Consider the following 17,363-nt stretch of genomic DNA (forward strand, 5'->3'; position numbering starts at 1 on the left):
ATATATTACATTCCTCCAATTTAGTCGTTATGCCAATTCCCACCCATGTGTATATTGCTGGCTGTCAGTGGAAACCCATGTTTTTCAGTTGCTTCATATTGATATTCTGTGCACTCAATTCTTATTTAAATCTTGGTGTCAGTAAAAAGGAACATCACAGATGTAGCATGGGATAGTTCCAATGTTTGGAACTATAGCCCATAGCATATATATAGCACCCCCGCTATGCGGCGAGATCAAAGCGTGTCACCACTCTCTTACTATTCCACTAACCTAACCCTAACTGCAATGCATGTTGGGAGCAACGGGTGATTTGCGCATGTCGAACTTTTGGTATGTCGGATAAACGTCTGCACCCCACTCTGAGAGTTACTTACTATGATTATTTGTGTGTCAGTGTCAGTGTATGGTATTGTGACTATCAGTGAATGAATGGTGCCGATGTCGCAACACCACCGTGATTGGGTGTATTTGCTAAGCATAGACACTGTGTGTGTGCTGTGTGTGTGTTCTTCGCATGCGTAGTGCTGGTTAATGACACTGGGTCTTGTGTATTTAGTTTCTGCATAGTGCAGCTGCGAAGTGCGAAGCTCCACTGCAGCCATCGGGCGTCGCGTCAGTGTAAACGCAGGGAATGTTCCATTTTTAAGTTGCATTGTATAGCGCTGCATTTTTTGGACACCACGCCACGCAACACAGTAGATTAATCTTTGGCATTACCGTGTGTAGGGTTTATTCTGTCATATATTCTGTTCAATGTTGTTGGTGTTTTTTGTGATGTTCTTTTTTGGTGTCACTGCTCTTGCTCTATATCTGACTGTACTTACCCCATGTCTGTACTTTAACTGCTGTGCTACATCTACCCGTGAGCCCCTCGGTGTGCCCATCAGTGTGTTGTTTCAGGTCATTGGGCGTTTGTTCCACACGCTCAGTGAAATGCTTGACATTGCTTCGTTGAGACATAAACGGATTTTTTTGCCACATTATATCATTGATTTTCCGCGCCTCAGAACAATGGGAATGAAAATCGACAAAGTGTCCCTTCAACTCGGATATGGATTTGACCGAGTGTTCACTTGGTGAAATCACGCATCAATGCATACAGTGTATGCACACGCACGCACGCACGCACAACAAAGGATCACCCCTCCCCCCCATATTCTGCAGTGGATTTCAACTTGGGGTCTGGGGATCCGCAGGGGTCCTTGAGGGGGTTACAGGAGGTCCTCAACTAAATTCAGGGACTGAAGAAGACCTTGCGAGGTCGAAACATTGGTTTCCTCTTTTTAAAGATGGAGTGCCACAATTTTTGTATTTTTCCAGTTTTTCATGTGTCTATGAGGTGACAGTACTTCATTAGACACCCTGGAGTTGTTTTTATGTGCAATGGTGTATTAACTTTGTATTTAGGGTTTCTTCCTGGAGGCTGAACCCTTGACAGTCAAACGGGCCAATGAAGTAAACATTTATGTTGGCTTAGATAGCATTTGACACAGACTTATAGCATGTTATGTAGACAGCACTATAATTGTATTGTATATAGTCATAGCACGCCATAGTACATATGTATAGCATAGTAGTGAATATGTATAGTTTATTATGTATAGTTTATTATGTATAGTGTATGTATAGTTGTGTATGTATAGTCATATAGATATTCCGCTGTTACCTTCTTAGCTTACGCATGTTTCATGATAAATGCTTTTATGTGATGTATTCCCATGCTTTTGTTCTTGCCTAAATGTAAGTCGCTCTGGATTAAGAGCGTCTGCTAAATGCCTAAATTGTAAATTGTAAATTGTAAACAGTAATATAGTGACACCACACTATCAGCCCCTCTCCTAACCCCTCCCCCTTTATCATACAACTACAGCTGTGGGTGTGGCTTCAGTTCAGGTGGATCACCACCCATCACCACCCACCAGGCAATCCAGGCATACTTAATGAACTGGTGGGCGTGTCCACATAAAAGCATGATTTTAACAAATACTGTACACTTTTTGGAAAAAGTTCTTCCCCCTTATATTGTAATAATACCTGATGATCATGTTTTAGGATGGAAAAAAATGGTGGCACTCCATCTTTAAATAAATCTTTGCATCGTGGCTATGAGTGTGCTGCTGATGTCACTTGGATGCCAGAAAGTGCCCTTTTTGTGCTCTTTTTATGTGATATCACCAAATAAAGTAAATCAATCAATCAATCAATCAATCAGTGGTCTGGTCTGCTGTGCACGTACTCTCTCTCCAGAAGCAGAGGCACCACTCCGCAGTGGACACCTTGCCGTCTCGGTAGGAGTCGCAGGAGTTGAAGAAGGGACGGATGCAGATCTCGTACTTGTCCAGGTTGATGGCGGCCAGCTCGGCCGCGTCCAGGTACAGGTCAGCGTTGGTGTCCAGCTTGGAGAACATCCACCCTATGGAGTCCTTACAGCTGGCCACCATGCCCCTGTCCAGCACTGCAGGCACACAAGCACAGGCACAGGCACAGGCACACGCACACACACACACTTTATTATTTATGAAAACATGCAATGGAGCCAGTATGGACATTTCCTAACATACTGCCTACCACCAGTAGGCGACTAGGAAACGTGGAAGTGAAATGACTGCCGCCGAAGTGAAAACATAGTGAAACTGCACTATACAACAACATGGCTTTATGTTTATTTACGTGGGAGGTTAAGACTGAGGTTAGGGTTAGTGTTAGAGTTAGGGTAAACAAAGGGTTAGATTTGGTTGCTTCTGGTGGGGGTGGTACTACTAACCTGACGCAGGGTTTCTCCTGGTGGGGGCGCTGTTGGCTCCAGGCTTGCTGTTATTGTTCTGCTTGGCGTTGCCCTGAAGCAGCTGGAACCAGTCCCTGAGCCGCTCGCCCAGGTCCGCCAGGTCCTGACCCGTACAGCTGTCTGCATGTGGACACAGAGCACGTCAGTGTGTGTGCGCGCGTGTGTGCGTGTGTCTGCGTGCGTGTGCGCACGTGTACATTGCTCGCCCACGACCATATCGTTGACCTAGTGGCCGATGCAGTGCAAAAAATGCATGCCATCCATGCAGTGCAGCAATGTATAAACATTCAAGAGTGTTACCAGATTGGTTTATTTAAATACATGTGATGTCTTTGCTACTAGCATCCCGGATACACCCAATATTGTTTTTGTTGACACCAGTCACAATTCATCAAAAGGAGGTCCTGATTCTGTGGGTTGTGTCTTTGATTTGTACATTGACCAGACATTTCAAGATAAACATTCTAAGCACTGCAACCATTACTTACACGAATCAACAACCCTTGGTTGGTTGCAAATTCAATATATTATTATTGCTATTATTAATAATAATAATGTACTGTGTGTATTGCTATATCTGTACATGAGGGACAAAATAGCAGATGAAACTAGACTAGAGAAATGTTTGTTGTTTTATGGTAATTATTTTTTTAAAGAGGCTGACAATTGGGAAAAGTTTCAGGTTGGGGGTTAGGGTTTGGATTAGAAATTTCAAGGTAAGATTTATGGGCTGGGGTTGGAGTTATGCATGATTTAGTAATACAGTTCGCATGTGTGTGTGTGTGTGTGTGTGTGTGTGTGTGTGTGTGTGTGTGTGTGTGTGTGTGTGTGTGTTTGTGTGTGTTTGTGTGTGTGTGTGTGTGCGTGTGTGCGTGCGTGTGTGCGTGCGTGCGTGCGTGACCCTCACCATGTTTGGTCTCGGCAGGGACGAGAACAGGCGCAGCAGTGGGACATGGACACAGGCCTGCACATTTCAGAGTGAGTTCCTTCCCAGTAAGACACGCCTGCTGTTCCAGCTTGCACTGGAAACACGTTAACAAGGAGACAAGAAGAGGACATTAAGTGAGATATATCACCACATGATACAATTTACAATTACAAATTTAGGCATTTAGCAGACACTCTTAATCCAGAGCGATTTACAGTAAGCAAAAACAACATATGGCAATACATCAAATGCATAGAAATAGTCATCAAGGATCATAAGTAAGCTAATAACCTAATCTAACAGTAGAATATCTGTACAATGAGACTATAAGTACTGTATACAGTACATTATAGAATTCTATGTCTACATAATATGCTATGCTATGCTATCTACAGATCCAATAGGTATGAAGGTGATCGACTAGGCCTATGGGAAGTCATTTAAAATGTTATAGATTTAGCTCGTATGTGACTAAGTACATTAAGTACTGTACTTACAATTTTGAGCCATTTGTACTTGAATATTTCCAATTTCGAATACTTTTACTTCTACTCCACTACATCTCGGATCCTAATATCGTACTTTTACTCTTTTACTCCACACTGACAACTTTTAAGTTACTAGTTACTTTTTAGATTATTTATTTTTTTAATATTTATTTTGTGGCTTTTTCTGCCTTTATTGATAGGTTGAAAGTGACAGGAAATGGGGAGAGAGATGGGGGACACGCGGCATAAGGCCGTCGGCATCGGGAGTCGAACCCGTGGCACGCCGTCAGGCTGGCTTGGCAGCCCAGGTGCCCAGACGGTTGAGCTAACCATCTGAGCCACTTTATAGATTTGGATTATTATTACAAAACATACACTAACCACTATTTGAAAATAGCCAATCTACAAGCTCCCAATGCGTCACGATGAGACGCATTTTGAGCTTGTAGATCTGCTATTTTCAAAATATATTTTTTTCAAAGTACATTTTGAAACCAATATTTTTGTACTTTTGTACTAAAGTCAAAATTTTATTCCGGACTTTCCCTTGTAACATAGCATTTCTACATTGCAGTATTGATGCTTTAACTTAAGTAAAACATGTGAGTACTTTTTCCCCCACCTCCGCTCAATTCAAACGTTATAGATTTTTCTGCTAGCTAGCCAGAGCCTTCCTCACCTCTACCTCCTAACAAGGTCAGAGAAGATGCTTCCCAAGAGACGAGTCAACCAGAACCGCTGACTGGTTGTTAAGCGGTTGCTAGATTGTGCTAGGCCAGCTAGGGTGTTGCTAGGGTGTTGCCAGGCAGTTGGAATGAGGTAGAGAGAAGCTGAAAACCGACCTTGAAAAGCCTATGTTGTCATTGTAAACATAACCTCGGACACCGCAGGCGTTTTGTTAAAAGGAATAATGTAAAAAAAGCCTGGGTGAGCACAAGCTCCCAGAACGTCTGTGCAACGTTGAAGCTGCATGCCACTACCTACTGGCCAAAACTGGAACCGCAGCACGTTCATGGAGGTGGACGGACGTTCAGTGACGTCATGTGTGTAACGTGCGTCAACCCTGACCTCAAATTGTAGACCGATCTCAACTTCCCCTCGCTTGAGCCATTGAGTTATAATCGTACTTCCGGCAGTCTTCTGGGTGCTTCAAAACACCACTGAGCAAATTTACGTCATAATGTAACTCATTACATCATATTGTCTCTTGTATTGTTAATGACATTTAATGTTTGTGTTGGCACCGTTTGTTTTACATCTCAATGACATCATCTAATCGACATGAGTTAGACTTTAATATATTAGCGCCCCTCACTTCACACGGGTGTGATTTTTTCATCAACTTTTGGACAAGTAGGCTGCAGGGTTTCCTGCACTATGTTATTGGCATGGCACTGCGCCATGCTTGAAATAAATCTCGCCATGCCAAGCCATGCCAAGCTGCAAAAAAAAAAATATATATATATTTTTTTTTAGGGGGCTAGTGAACCATGGTGTGTGTGTGATATGAAATGTCCAGTACCTCCCCAGTACCTCCCCAGTGCCTCCCCCAGTGCCTCCCCCAGTGTCTGCCCAGTGTCTGCCCAGTGTCTACCCAGAGCCTCCCCAGTGTCCGCCAAGTGCCTCCCCAGTGTCTGCCCAGTGGCTCCCTGAGTGCCTCCCCAGTGTCCCCCCAGTGCCTCTCCAGTGCCTCCCCAGTGTCCCCCCAGTGCCCCTGAGTGCCTCCCCAGTGTCTCCCCAGTGTCTCCCCAGTGCCTCCCCAGTGTCTCCCCAGTGTGCCCCTGAGTGCCTCCCCAGTGTGCCCCTGAGTGCCTCCCCAGTGCGCCCCTGAGTGCCTCCCCAGTGCCTCCCCAGTGCCTCCCCAGTGTCCCCCCAGTGCCTCCCCAGTGCCCCCACAGTGCCTCCCCAGTGCCTGCCCAGTGTCCCCCAGTGTCCCCCCAGTGCCTCCCCAGGATCTCCAATAGCAATACAAGAGCAATAATACAAATTAATCTTAATTTATTAATCAAATTAATTAATTCCCCCCCGTGCCAAAGCATTTTCCTGCAGGAAACACTGATTCTCATAATTATTTGATACAATTTACGCGGTTATTTTTTCAACTGAGTTGTACGACAAAGTCACGCAACAATAGCATTCCAACACATCGTGAAACGGGAAAATAGTAACACGCAAAACAAATGAACAGTGTGAATGTACGACATCCAACGTCTTTATCTCCTGTTTCTGTAGCGTGAGGCAGCTTGATGTACATTACAGTACAAGTACCCCCCCCCCCCCCAGTGGTTCCCAAAGTGGGTTCCCCAGTGGTCCTTGAGGGAGTTCCAGGGGGTCCCAGCTAAATAATAGTTTGGACCAAATGGACCCTTATGGTTCTGTAACTCTGAGAGTGTACAAATGGGTCCATTTGGTTCCATTTGTACACTCTCAGAGTTAAAATAACATTGGTTTTACAATATAAATCAGGGTCATAGAGAAACATTTAAAAAAAGCCATTAAATGGGGGCCTGTAGACTCATGCATGTCAATATGTATGTCACAGGGACCTATCCCCATCCATGCTGATGCTGACTGAGTGCCAAGCAGGGAGGCAGTGGGTACCAGTTGTACAGTCTGTGGTATGATATGATTCGGCTGGGGAATTGAACGCCTGACCTCCCAATCTCAGGGCAGACACGTCACTGAGCTGGTAATATTATAGATAGACAGTATAGGATTATACTTTATTACTTTCACAATCTGCGGCTTATGAGAGAATTTTTTATTAGATTTTATTTTTCTGCATTTGGCATGTTAACCATTCAGGGCGGCAACCCCATTTTGTGTTTTAAGCGTTATGTTATACTTTAGCTATTTTTTGAAAGATTGTGAAAATGTGGCTCAAATCTTTGAATATATATTCTTTCAGAGCGAACGCTTTTAACTCAAATCTTTGCTTCTCGGGGGGGTCCCTGGAACAACATATTTTCAGATGGGGGTTCAGCGGTCAATAACATAATAGTTTTTGGGGTCCTTGACATGAAAAACGTTGAGAACCACTGACATAGAAACATTCTTTCTGAAAACTGTCAGGGTTTAGAAGACATTTTGTATAATCATCCTCAGGTCTAAATGGGTTAAGCTACATGCACTGCTTTTGCTCTTTGCTTTCACTATGACTATAACGCATCATCTCTGTCGGGTGGAAACCTCATAATAATAATAATGTCCAAAACTGTTACTTTTTCAGGATTCAAATTCACAAGTAGCAGATCTCCAAGCTCTGAACACAGCGCGAAAGAGATCTGCAACTTCTCATGCTTTTGTGTGACGCTGTACTGTACTTAATGAACAAAGAAAGGGTCGTTGATTTACGGGGAAAAAACCCTCAAAGTTAGAATATGGAAATAAGAGGGTTTTGTCCACACAGATGAGGAGGTTGGCTGGCTCTAAAGGAAGAAGCATTACAAAGGGGGCAGACTAAGAACAATAACAATGTGATGAACAACAACAGTGTGCTGGGTTATAGAGCCTAATAAACAGCCAGGCCGCACAGCAGACACCCCCGGCCCGGCGGCCCCAGCGAGCCCATTTATCATGAGCTCTGTGTGTCCCTGTCTGTCCCCGGAGAGACCCTTTACAATGCTGCCCTCCCAATGCACACACTGCACCATATGTGGCCATATGCTGCTCCACCGCCATCACACTGTTATGCACGCCATAGCCTGTTTACGCTATGCAAATGACAAACTGTAAACATGGTCTCACCGATGCACTGCAGGGAACTAATACGTTGCTTTATTTAAGTGTCAATACTACTACCGTTTTGTAATCATTTAAAAGAAATAGCGGATTTGTAGCGGACCTGGTGACGAGGCAATATATGTCATATATTAATATAAAGCCCTCAAAGTGTTTTCAGAAAAACTCATGTCTACCTATCTTCCTATAATTGGTCCTCACTAATATTCATGTGTCTCATAGGAAGGCTGTGGGCAGTTCGCAAACCCGTCCACCAGTGACACCATCGTTAGGCAGATTAACTAGATTAAAAAAATATATATATTTAGATATTTACTATCGTGAGAACGATGGCTTCCATTTTTGCATTGTAACTTTTAGCTTGGATTCCCCATGTCTTTTTGCACGTTATTTAATTCTGTCTGATGTCTCTTTGCCTGTTGTTGAAATGTGCCACACAAACACAATTTTGGTCAAGGCAAACCCATTTTTTGGAGAATGTTCGTTATTGGGTCATCCACTCACAGTTAACAGTCTTTGTATTGAGTTGTGCTTGAAATGTACTGTAATTCACAATTAAGGTTTGTGCGTGCGTGCGTGTACCTGCGAGGCGTAGTTGTGTCCATCGGACCCACACACGGGCCCAGTGGAGGAGATGGGACAGGGGTGACAGTTCCCCTCAGCGGACCTCAGAGCTGGCTGCTTCAGCCTGCAAGAGAGGACGCACGCACGCACGCACGCACGCCGCACACACACAATTTTGTCAGAGCAGCAGCATTATTGGCTTGGGAATGGAACAAAAGGGGCAGGTATACGCTCCTGTATTTTAACATCACTTATTATGGTGGTACATGGTGAGCCAAATATTTTCTGAGGCGGTACTTCAGTATAAAAATGTTGGGAACCAATGGGCTAGCCTAGGACTGGTTGACAAGTAGTACTGCCTGAAGCTAATGATGAGCACAACATCTCCCCAGTCCAAGTAGTACTGCCTGAAGCTAATGATGAGCACAGCATCTCCCCAGTCCAAGTAGTACTGCCTGAAGCTAATGATGAGCACAACATCTCCCAACTCCAAGTAGCAGAACAGAAAAACAATATATAGGTGTAATTCGACCATAATTCCTCTTCATGGGTTCCCCGGGAACAGTAGGCAGACTCTGAACACATAGGTTCTTGCCAGGCTTGTAGCCTGGCATCAGGCTATCATCACTGCGTAGATATTAGTCTGGAAATTCGGCGTGGAAGATTTATTTCCAAAGGGACGGTTACAAACAGATTCCAACCTCACAGCAACAAAAAAAGTCTCACAATGTCAAGTGGGCTCTGATTGGTCACCCACAACTCTGGGGGTGAGCAAAAAGTAATTCAAACTGAGGAGTGCCAGACCAATCTCCCCAGGGAGTGGCAGACTCGTCTGGTTTCCAGGCTATAGGACCTTATCTGTAATTATATATCCAAGTGCAATATGTGTACAAATAATGGTGAAAAGAAAATGTGTACCTATGCTTCTCTGCAGCCCGAATGGGTTTGAGATGATGCCTTCTTTGTATACTATTTACCTCCATGTATTTATCTCTGTATACAGCCTTAAGAGTCAATACCACGTATGTGTTTCGCCTCGGATGCACGATTTTACGTTATTTCTTTAAACAATTGTACAAACAATGCGGGTGAACGAATGCTGGATTTCTCAGTACTGTCTGTCAGAGCTATATATACAGTATTGGATTTAACCGAGGATTTCCTTCATCATGCATCTACAATCTGTTGTGCATGCAATAACAATTGCAATTTAACAAGGCGGTTTAGCAGATGCTCTAATCCGGAGCGATTTATAATAAACAGGGTAAATAATCACATACTGTAAATAGAATGCAGCGAGAAGGCAGGCGATGAATCTAACATCCGCGTCTAACCCATTTAGACCTGAGGATGATTCTACAAATGCCTTCCATTTCTATGTCAGTCGTTTATCAAACATTTTCAGGTCAAGGACCCCCAAAAATATATGTAATTGGCCATCGACCCCCATCTGAAAATATGTCGTTCCACGGACCCTCCAGAATCTAATCTAAATAAGGTGCTTTATTGATAGCAGGTAAACAATGGACCTAGCATCTGTCTAAAGTAAACAACATGCTATCTAAATAACGTTCTGTACATTGAAACCACAAGATAACAGGTAAACAAACAATGAGCCTAGAATCTGTCAAAATGGAATGCGTGTGTGCGATGAAGAAAGTCAGTATATCAGAAACCGATCTTTCTGCTACAAGGTTTATACGCTTATACGTTTATACGAGTATAAGTTGAGCATAGTCGAGGTCGGTGTGATAAAGAATAGGGGAGACATCTCAAACCGTGGTCCAGGGATCCTCAGGGGGTTCCAAATGCAACTAAGAGTGTACAAAATGCACACACTGTCAGAATTATGGCAGTGGACTCACGGACCAATTTTTATGGGTCACGACTTGAGTGACTCCTGTAAAAATCCCATTTTCTTTTCCTACATTTAAAGGATTTTTTAATATATATATATATATTTATTTTAAGAATTATATACATAACAAATAATAACAAACCAACAAATAAACAAATCCAAGAAATTCCATGGATAAAAAAATAAAGATATACAAGCTTGCAACGCGGTGTGAAGCTGTTTTCACTAGCTTGGCTCCCGGCCGGGCAATAGTCTAATTTCTCTTTTGGGTCTCTCTCGACCTGAACATTTTTCAGAACCACTGCTCTAGAGGATACAAAGAAGAGTAGCTTCTTAGAGCCTGTTGCCATTGACCCCGACGAGAGACAAATCACAGATCCTTGTAAGGAATTGAATGAATACAAGGTGTTGTTGACCTTGCAACAGCATGCACTAATAACACACACACACACACACACACCCACACACACACACACACACACACACACACACACACACACACACACACACACACACACACACACACACACACACACACACACACACACACTCTCTCTCACCTGTGTTCCAGTTTCTTGCGGTTGACGCACACAGCTCTCTGGTAGCCCTGGGCGATACACACCTTGTGTCGGCTGCACTTAACCTTCTGGCACGGGTCCTTGGTGGTATCTACATCTGGGAGCATAATAATGGAGAAGTGAGTCATCCCTGCTTTTCATAAATACATACATACATTCATTCTCTCTCTCTCTCTCTCTCTCTCTCGCTTGTCTTGCCTTCTATTCCATCTCCACTACCTCAGTGGACCACAAAACCGATGTGTTACTTTTTGGCCCTCACTTCACACTTGTGTACGGAAGAAATGTTATCATAAAAAGTCCATAGACATACAAATTACATACATTGCAAACATTAACCCATTTTCCCATGGGGACACCCTGCACCCCGAGGTCCCCAGACCCCACCTTGACAACCGCCTGCTTCTATAGGTCCCTCTCCTGCGAGCCACCTCCATGCACTCTTTCAGCACTGCGACCTAATGGTCGTCATTCAGTGTATGTGTGTGTGTGCCGTGCCGTGGTGGAAGCCAGCCAGCCGGCAGGCAGGCAGGCAATCACCAGCACTGGGCTAAAGGCTCCGCAGATAGCTACCCCCTCCCCATCCATCACCTTCTTCTTGGCTAGCGGCTAATGTTCCACCGTGTGTCATCCCCACGCACACACTCATATGTCACCGCTGTCTTCGCCTTAGCGGGCCCCCCGCCCCCTCTCTCTCATTCTCTCTCTCTCCAACCCGGCCCGATTGCCCCCCGGACAGCCTCTTCTTCCCCTCCCCATTCACCTATACGCTATCCATCAGCACGGCTCAGCAAGAACACTGCTTATTTACAGAGAAAACACTGCTGGCACCATCTACAAGATAGAGACGCCCCGGTGAAGCGCCTGCATGTAAAAATGTGTTCCGAATGCATTATGGTTTAATAGATTTCGGGCAAGGCAAAAAGGTCTTGCCATCGGCTCGTATCCTGTCGTCTCCATCAGCCTGGGTGTGTGTGTGTGTGTGTGGGGGGGGGCATTAGTCATGGCTGTGTCCCAGGATTTAGAAGCGGCAAAAGAGGGATATCTGATTTGAGAAGGAAAATCAAAACAATAGACCTCCCTGTCACGGTTGGGTTGGTTTTTGTAACACACTGTGACTGCAACTGCTCAGCTCCGGGGAGCATGTCCCTTACAGCAGTTGTTTCTAAGCTGTGGGGTCACACTGGTGGGTCGGGACACACTGGTGAGTCGGGACACACTGGTGGACTGGGACACACTGGTGGGGACGGGACACACTGGTGGGTCGGGACACACTGGTGGGTCGGGACACACTGGTGGGGCCGGGACACACTGGTGGGACTGGTACACGTTGGTGGGGCTGGGACACACTGGTGGGTCGGGACACACTGGTGGGGCTGGGACACGTTGGTGGACTGGGACACGTTGGTGGGGCTGGGACACACTGGTGGGTCGGGACACACTGGTGGGGCTGGGACACGTTGGTGGACTGGTACACGTTGGTGGGGCTGGGACACACTGGTGGGTCGGGACACACTGGTGGGGCTGGGACACGTTGGTGGACTGGGACACGTTGGTGGGTCGGGACACACTGGTGGACTGGGACACGCTGGTGGGCTGGGACACACTGGTGGGTCGGGACACACTGGTGGGGCTGGGACACACTGGTGGGCTGGGACACACTGGTGGGCTGGGACACACTGGTGGGGACGGGACACACTGGTGGGTCGGGACACACTGGTGGGTCGGGACACACTGGTGGGCTGGGACACACTGGTGGGTCGGGACACACTGGTGGGCTGGGACACACTGGTGGGTCGGGACACACTGGTGGGCTGGGACACACTGGTGGGCTGGGAGTCGGGACACACTGGTGGGTCGGGACACACTGGTGGGTCGGGACACACTGGTGGGCTGGGACACGTTGGTGGGGCTGGGACACACTGGTGGGTCGGGACACACTGGTGGGCTGGGACACGTTGGTGGGGCTGGGACACACTGGTGGGTCGGGACACACTGGTGGGTGGGACACACTGGTGGGGCTGGGACACGCTGGTGGGTGGGACACGCTGGTGGGTGGGACACGCTGGTGGGGACGGGACACACTGGTGGGTGGGACACGCTGGTGGGCTGGGACACGCTGGTGGACTGGGACACACTGGTGGGCTGGGACACACTGGTGGACTGGGACACACTGGTGGGTGGGACACGCTGGTGGGCTGGGACACGCTGGTGGACTGGGACACACTGGTGGGCTGGGACACACTGGTGGGTGGGACACACTGGTGGGGTCGGGACACACTGGTGGGGCCGGGACACACTGGTGGGTGGGACACACTGGTGGGGTCGGGACACACTGGTGGGTCGGGAGACACTGGTGGGTGGGACACACTGGTGGGGCCGGGACACACTGGTGGGCTGGGACACGCTGGTGGACTGGGACACACTGGTGGGGCCGGGACACACTGGTGGGCTGGGACACACTGGTGGGGCCGGGACACAATGGTGGGCTGGGACACGCTGGTGGGGCTGGGACACGCTGGTGGGCTGGGACACACTGGTGGGGCTGGGACACGCTGGTGGGCTGGGACACGCTGGTGGACTGGGACACACTGGTGGGGCCGGGACACACTGGTGGGCTGGGACACACTGGTGGGTGGGACACGCTGGTGGGGCTGGGACACACTGGTGGGTGGGACACGCTGGTGGACTGGGACACGCTGGTGGGCTGGGACACGCTGGGGGACTGGGACACGCTGGTGGGCTGGGACACGCTGGTGGGCTGGGACACGCTGGTGGACTGGGACATGCTGGTGGGCTGGGACACGCTGGTGGGGTTGGGACACGCTGGTGGGGCTGGGACAAGCTGGTGGGGCTGGGACACGCTGGTGGGGTTGGGACACGCTCGTGGACTGGGACACACTGGTGGGGCTGGGACACACTGGTGGGGCTGGGACATGCCTTGGCTTACAAAGAACTCCATATATGGGCATAAAATGGACACAGACATAATATCTGGGTGGGGTATCCATTTCCAACTTGCATCGTTCCAAGTAGGCCAGTGCCCAACGGGCACCGCTGTAGAGGCTCCAACGCATTATATCTGGGTGGGGCATTCATTTCCAACTTGCATCGTTCCAAGTGGGCCAGTGCCCAACTGGCACCGCTCTAGTATGATGTAAATTCTCCATTCCTTGTCAATGGGAATTTAATGTTTATGTAAGACGAAGATCTACACTTAGGTCACATTCTCACCTAATACTTCGGTAGACTCAGAACCGTATGGGCGGGGAAAGGGGATTCTTGCCTATTTAATTGGCTGCGGTTTGCCTTCACACTGTCATTCGCAGCAATTGGAAACGCAGCAGGGGGGACCTTTATCAATGTGTTCCGTTCATAAACTATAGCCTACACAGTGAAATCTATGGTGATAAAATTACACTCATAACGTGCGTGTGTCGTGCCGCCTGGGACCCCCCCCTCTCTCTCTCTCTACGCACGCAGCCGCCACACACTGTTCTTTTGGGCATGGAGGCACAGCGCTGCATGAGCGCACTGATATAACTCCCCAGTCCCACACAGTGACAGCACTCCATGTTTACGGCACGCACAGACAGACAGACAGAATATTATGTAGGCTATAATACACTGCAGTGTTTTTATGTGTTTTCTTAAGCAATTGATTAATGTAGCCTACACGTCCTCATTTCGATCAGGGCTTCAGTCTCCTTATTCGACCACGTCTATCCACAGTAACGGGACATCTTTGCGCTGCGTAAAATATGCCTTAACGGTTAACCGTCTCCAACTGTGTTCAGCTCCTCACCCGCCACATTATGTTTGCTTCATTTCCTTTATTTACTGCGGATTGCATTCACACCTGCACCGAATCGTAGTCAAGTGCGATTCGAAGCGAAGCGAAACCCACGTTTTTGGACGGAGTAAAATGCGGTTATTTGCTGCGCATTAGGATTCGAATGAGCCTTCACACCTGCCAAACGAAGCGCACTTTCTGACAATGCGCAGCAGGATTCGTTTTAATCGCAGCAAAGCTCTCTGGTATGAATGCGACCTTAGAGGCGCCCCCTCAAAAATTTACCGTAAGCAAAATTGTGATATCGAGCGCCAAAATAGAAACATAAACTACTTTATATACAATACTATGTTGATCCAAGCTGGAACACAATCGATTAATTGATCATTAAATTGAACATGCTTTGAAACTTTATATATTTATTAAACAATGACGAGACGGGATGTGAAAAACAAGAAACGAGTGGCTGTACTCTCTTGGGCTATAGTATGCAGGAGGATAAAGGTGACATGACAAAGTATTGAAGAGGGAACGGGGAACAGGGTAGAGAGTGGAGGGAAAAGAGGAGGTATAATGAGCCCAGGTGGAGGGAGGGAAAAGAGGAGGTATAATGAGTCCAGGTGGAGGGTGTAAATGTAGACATACTGTAGGAAGGTGTCCACTGTAAAGCTGTGTCAGCAAAAAGAAAAAAAAAACATTTTGCAGAATCATACTTTATTAAACCCTATATACTTTGGGGGTTTACACTATAGAGGTCTTCTCTTTTTTCCCCTCTTCGGCAAATCTCTGGGATATTATATTCCTCAGCCCTAGTAGGAAAGTCAGTGAAAGATTTCACGTAAATTGCACGCTGCGTTCATGATCTGAGGCTTTTTGTTCAAAACGGGCCAATCCTGCAAACTTTGAAAGCCGATGTTGGCCAATTAGGATGGAATATGAAATATCGGACAGATCCGTCTTGAACATATGACTATAGAGATACTGTATAACGATTTATGGGATTTTTGGACAGAATCTGGAGGAGTAATATAAAAAAATGTGTTTTACAAAAGTCGGCCTCCTGGTGGCGCTATAACATGCCGTTCTGGAAAAAATTGGGGCAGAGGTTCATCGTTGGCATCCAGGGAGTGTGTGTGCAAAATTTGGCATCGAACCGGGTTAACGGTGCCGGAGATTAGCTGTACACAGACGGACGGACGCACACACACACACGGACGGACGGAGTGCAAAACATACTCTCTCCCCATCCCCATGCCTTCGGCCTGGTGGAGACAATAATAAATGTAGTAGCATAGGTTAGCACTTAGCAGGCAGCCACAATGTAGCGTGGTGCTGTTGTGGCTAGAGAAGCATAAGGTGGCTGCGTTTGTTGTGCTCTTGTTGTATGTATAGAAGCATTAAATTTATGGTGGTGTTGTTACAGTGTAGGTATACTGTAGATTGTAGAAGCATAAGGTGTTGTGCATAAGGTGTTGTACACTGTAGTTCAGAGGTCTTCAACAGGGGGTCCGGGACCCATAGGGGGTCCTCAGAGATACCAGGGTTGTCACAATTATTACATTACATCATCTCTGATCGCAATTATTCTATTATCATAATCGATTCCATGTTGAAAGATATTCCGACCTACACCATCACACACATCATCATACATCACATTCCGTGCTCAGCCAATCAAATAATTTCCGTGGTACAAACACACAAAGCTGGGCATAGGAGGGGCTATAGCAGCCCCTCAAAAAGCAGAGATAGCAGATCTACAAGCTTACAGGGCGTCATGATGAGGTAGAAACAACATGGTATACTGTAGAGAGAGAAACATACAGTCAGGTGGCTGCATGTCTCAGCCTCACGTCAACTTTAACAGGCTTCCACGGATTAATAAAGCAGCGCCTGCCCTGCATAGCGCTGCAATGATGACGTTCCCATGGCAACAGACTCACTCACGGTGGTCCGGGAATCATTTCTGGAATGAGCCGTGTGATTTGCAGCTCAATCTGCCTTTTTTTCCCTTTTTTCCCTTTTTCTTCTTTTCTGGGAAATCACAATCACTCTTCCTCTCACGCTCCCTCCCTCCCTCCCTCCCTCACGCCCTGTCTGTCTGTCTGTCTGTCTGTCTATCTGTCTGTCCCTCCCTCCCCGGTCGGTCGTTCAATCACATCGGTCTCTCCTTCCCCTTAACTCATTCACTGCATGCCGGAGTAAATAGATTCATACTGTAAATGATTCACCTCCTGCCAGCGATTCTTTTTCCTTTTTCCTTGCCTTTCAAGTAGTCACAGAATATTTATCTCCACTATAGCCCGCGCGATCGCTGATAAACACGCCAAAAGGTATGGCTCCCCCATATCTTGCAAGTATGATTGAACCCTACAAACCCTCCTGCGCACTCAGATCAGCCAACGCAGGGAATCTGGAAGTACCCTCACTAAAAACGCCGGGACAACGCTCCACACGTCCCAGACTCTTCTCCCTTCTGGCTCCAAAACTGTGGAATGCACTTCCCATTGCAGTCAGAACTGCAGCATCACTCCCAATCTTCCGCCGTAGTCTGAAAACACACCTTTTCAGACTCCATCATGGCCCATAGCACTTACCCTACCCCCTTAGATAGCACTTCCGTAG

General features: G+C 47.0%; 2 protein-coding genes across 2 annotated transcripts in view; one reads left to right on the forward strand and one right to left on the reverse strand.

Annotated features, from left to right (window-relative positions):
- cuedc2 (CUE domain containing 2) overlaps window positions 1–17,363 on the forward strand; it is a 203,847-nt gene that overhangs the window by 106,616 nt on the left and 79,868 nt on the right. The gene's annotated exons all lie outside the window — the stretch shown is intronic.
- spock2 (SPARC (osteonectin), cwcv and kazal like domains proteoglycan 2) overlaps window positions 1–17,363 on the reverse strand; it is a 58,220-nt gene that overhangs the window by 8,064 nt on the left and 32,793 nt on the right. The window contains exons 3-7 of the mRNA XM_083775775.1: window positions 10,928–11,042; window positions 8,528–8,633; window positions 3,696–3,810; window positions 2,768–2,908; window positions 2,240–2,458 (exon numbers count right to left, since the gene is read on the reverse strand). Of these exons, the coding sequence (XP_083631901.1) occupies window positions 2,240–2,458; window positions 2,768–2,908; window positions 3,696–3,810; window positions 8,528–8,633; window positions 10,928–11,042 (696 nt within the window). The remainder of the gene's footprint in view (window positions 1–2,239; window positions 2,459–2,767; window positions 2,909–3,695; window positions 3,811–8,527; window positions 8,634–10,927; window positions 11,043–17,363) is intronic.

Source organism: Protomyctophum parallelum, assembly GCF_964188405.1.
Source record: "Protomyctophum parallelum genome assembly, chromosome: 10".
Taxonomy (NCBI): Eukaryota; Metazoa; Chordata; class Actinopteri; order Myctophiformes; family Myctophidae; genus Protomyctophum; species Protomyctophum parallelum.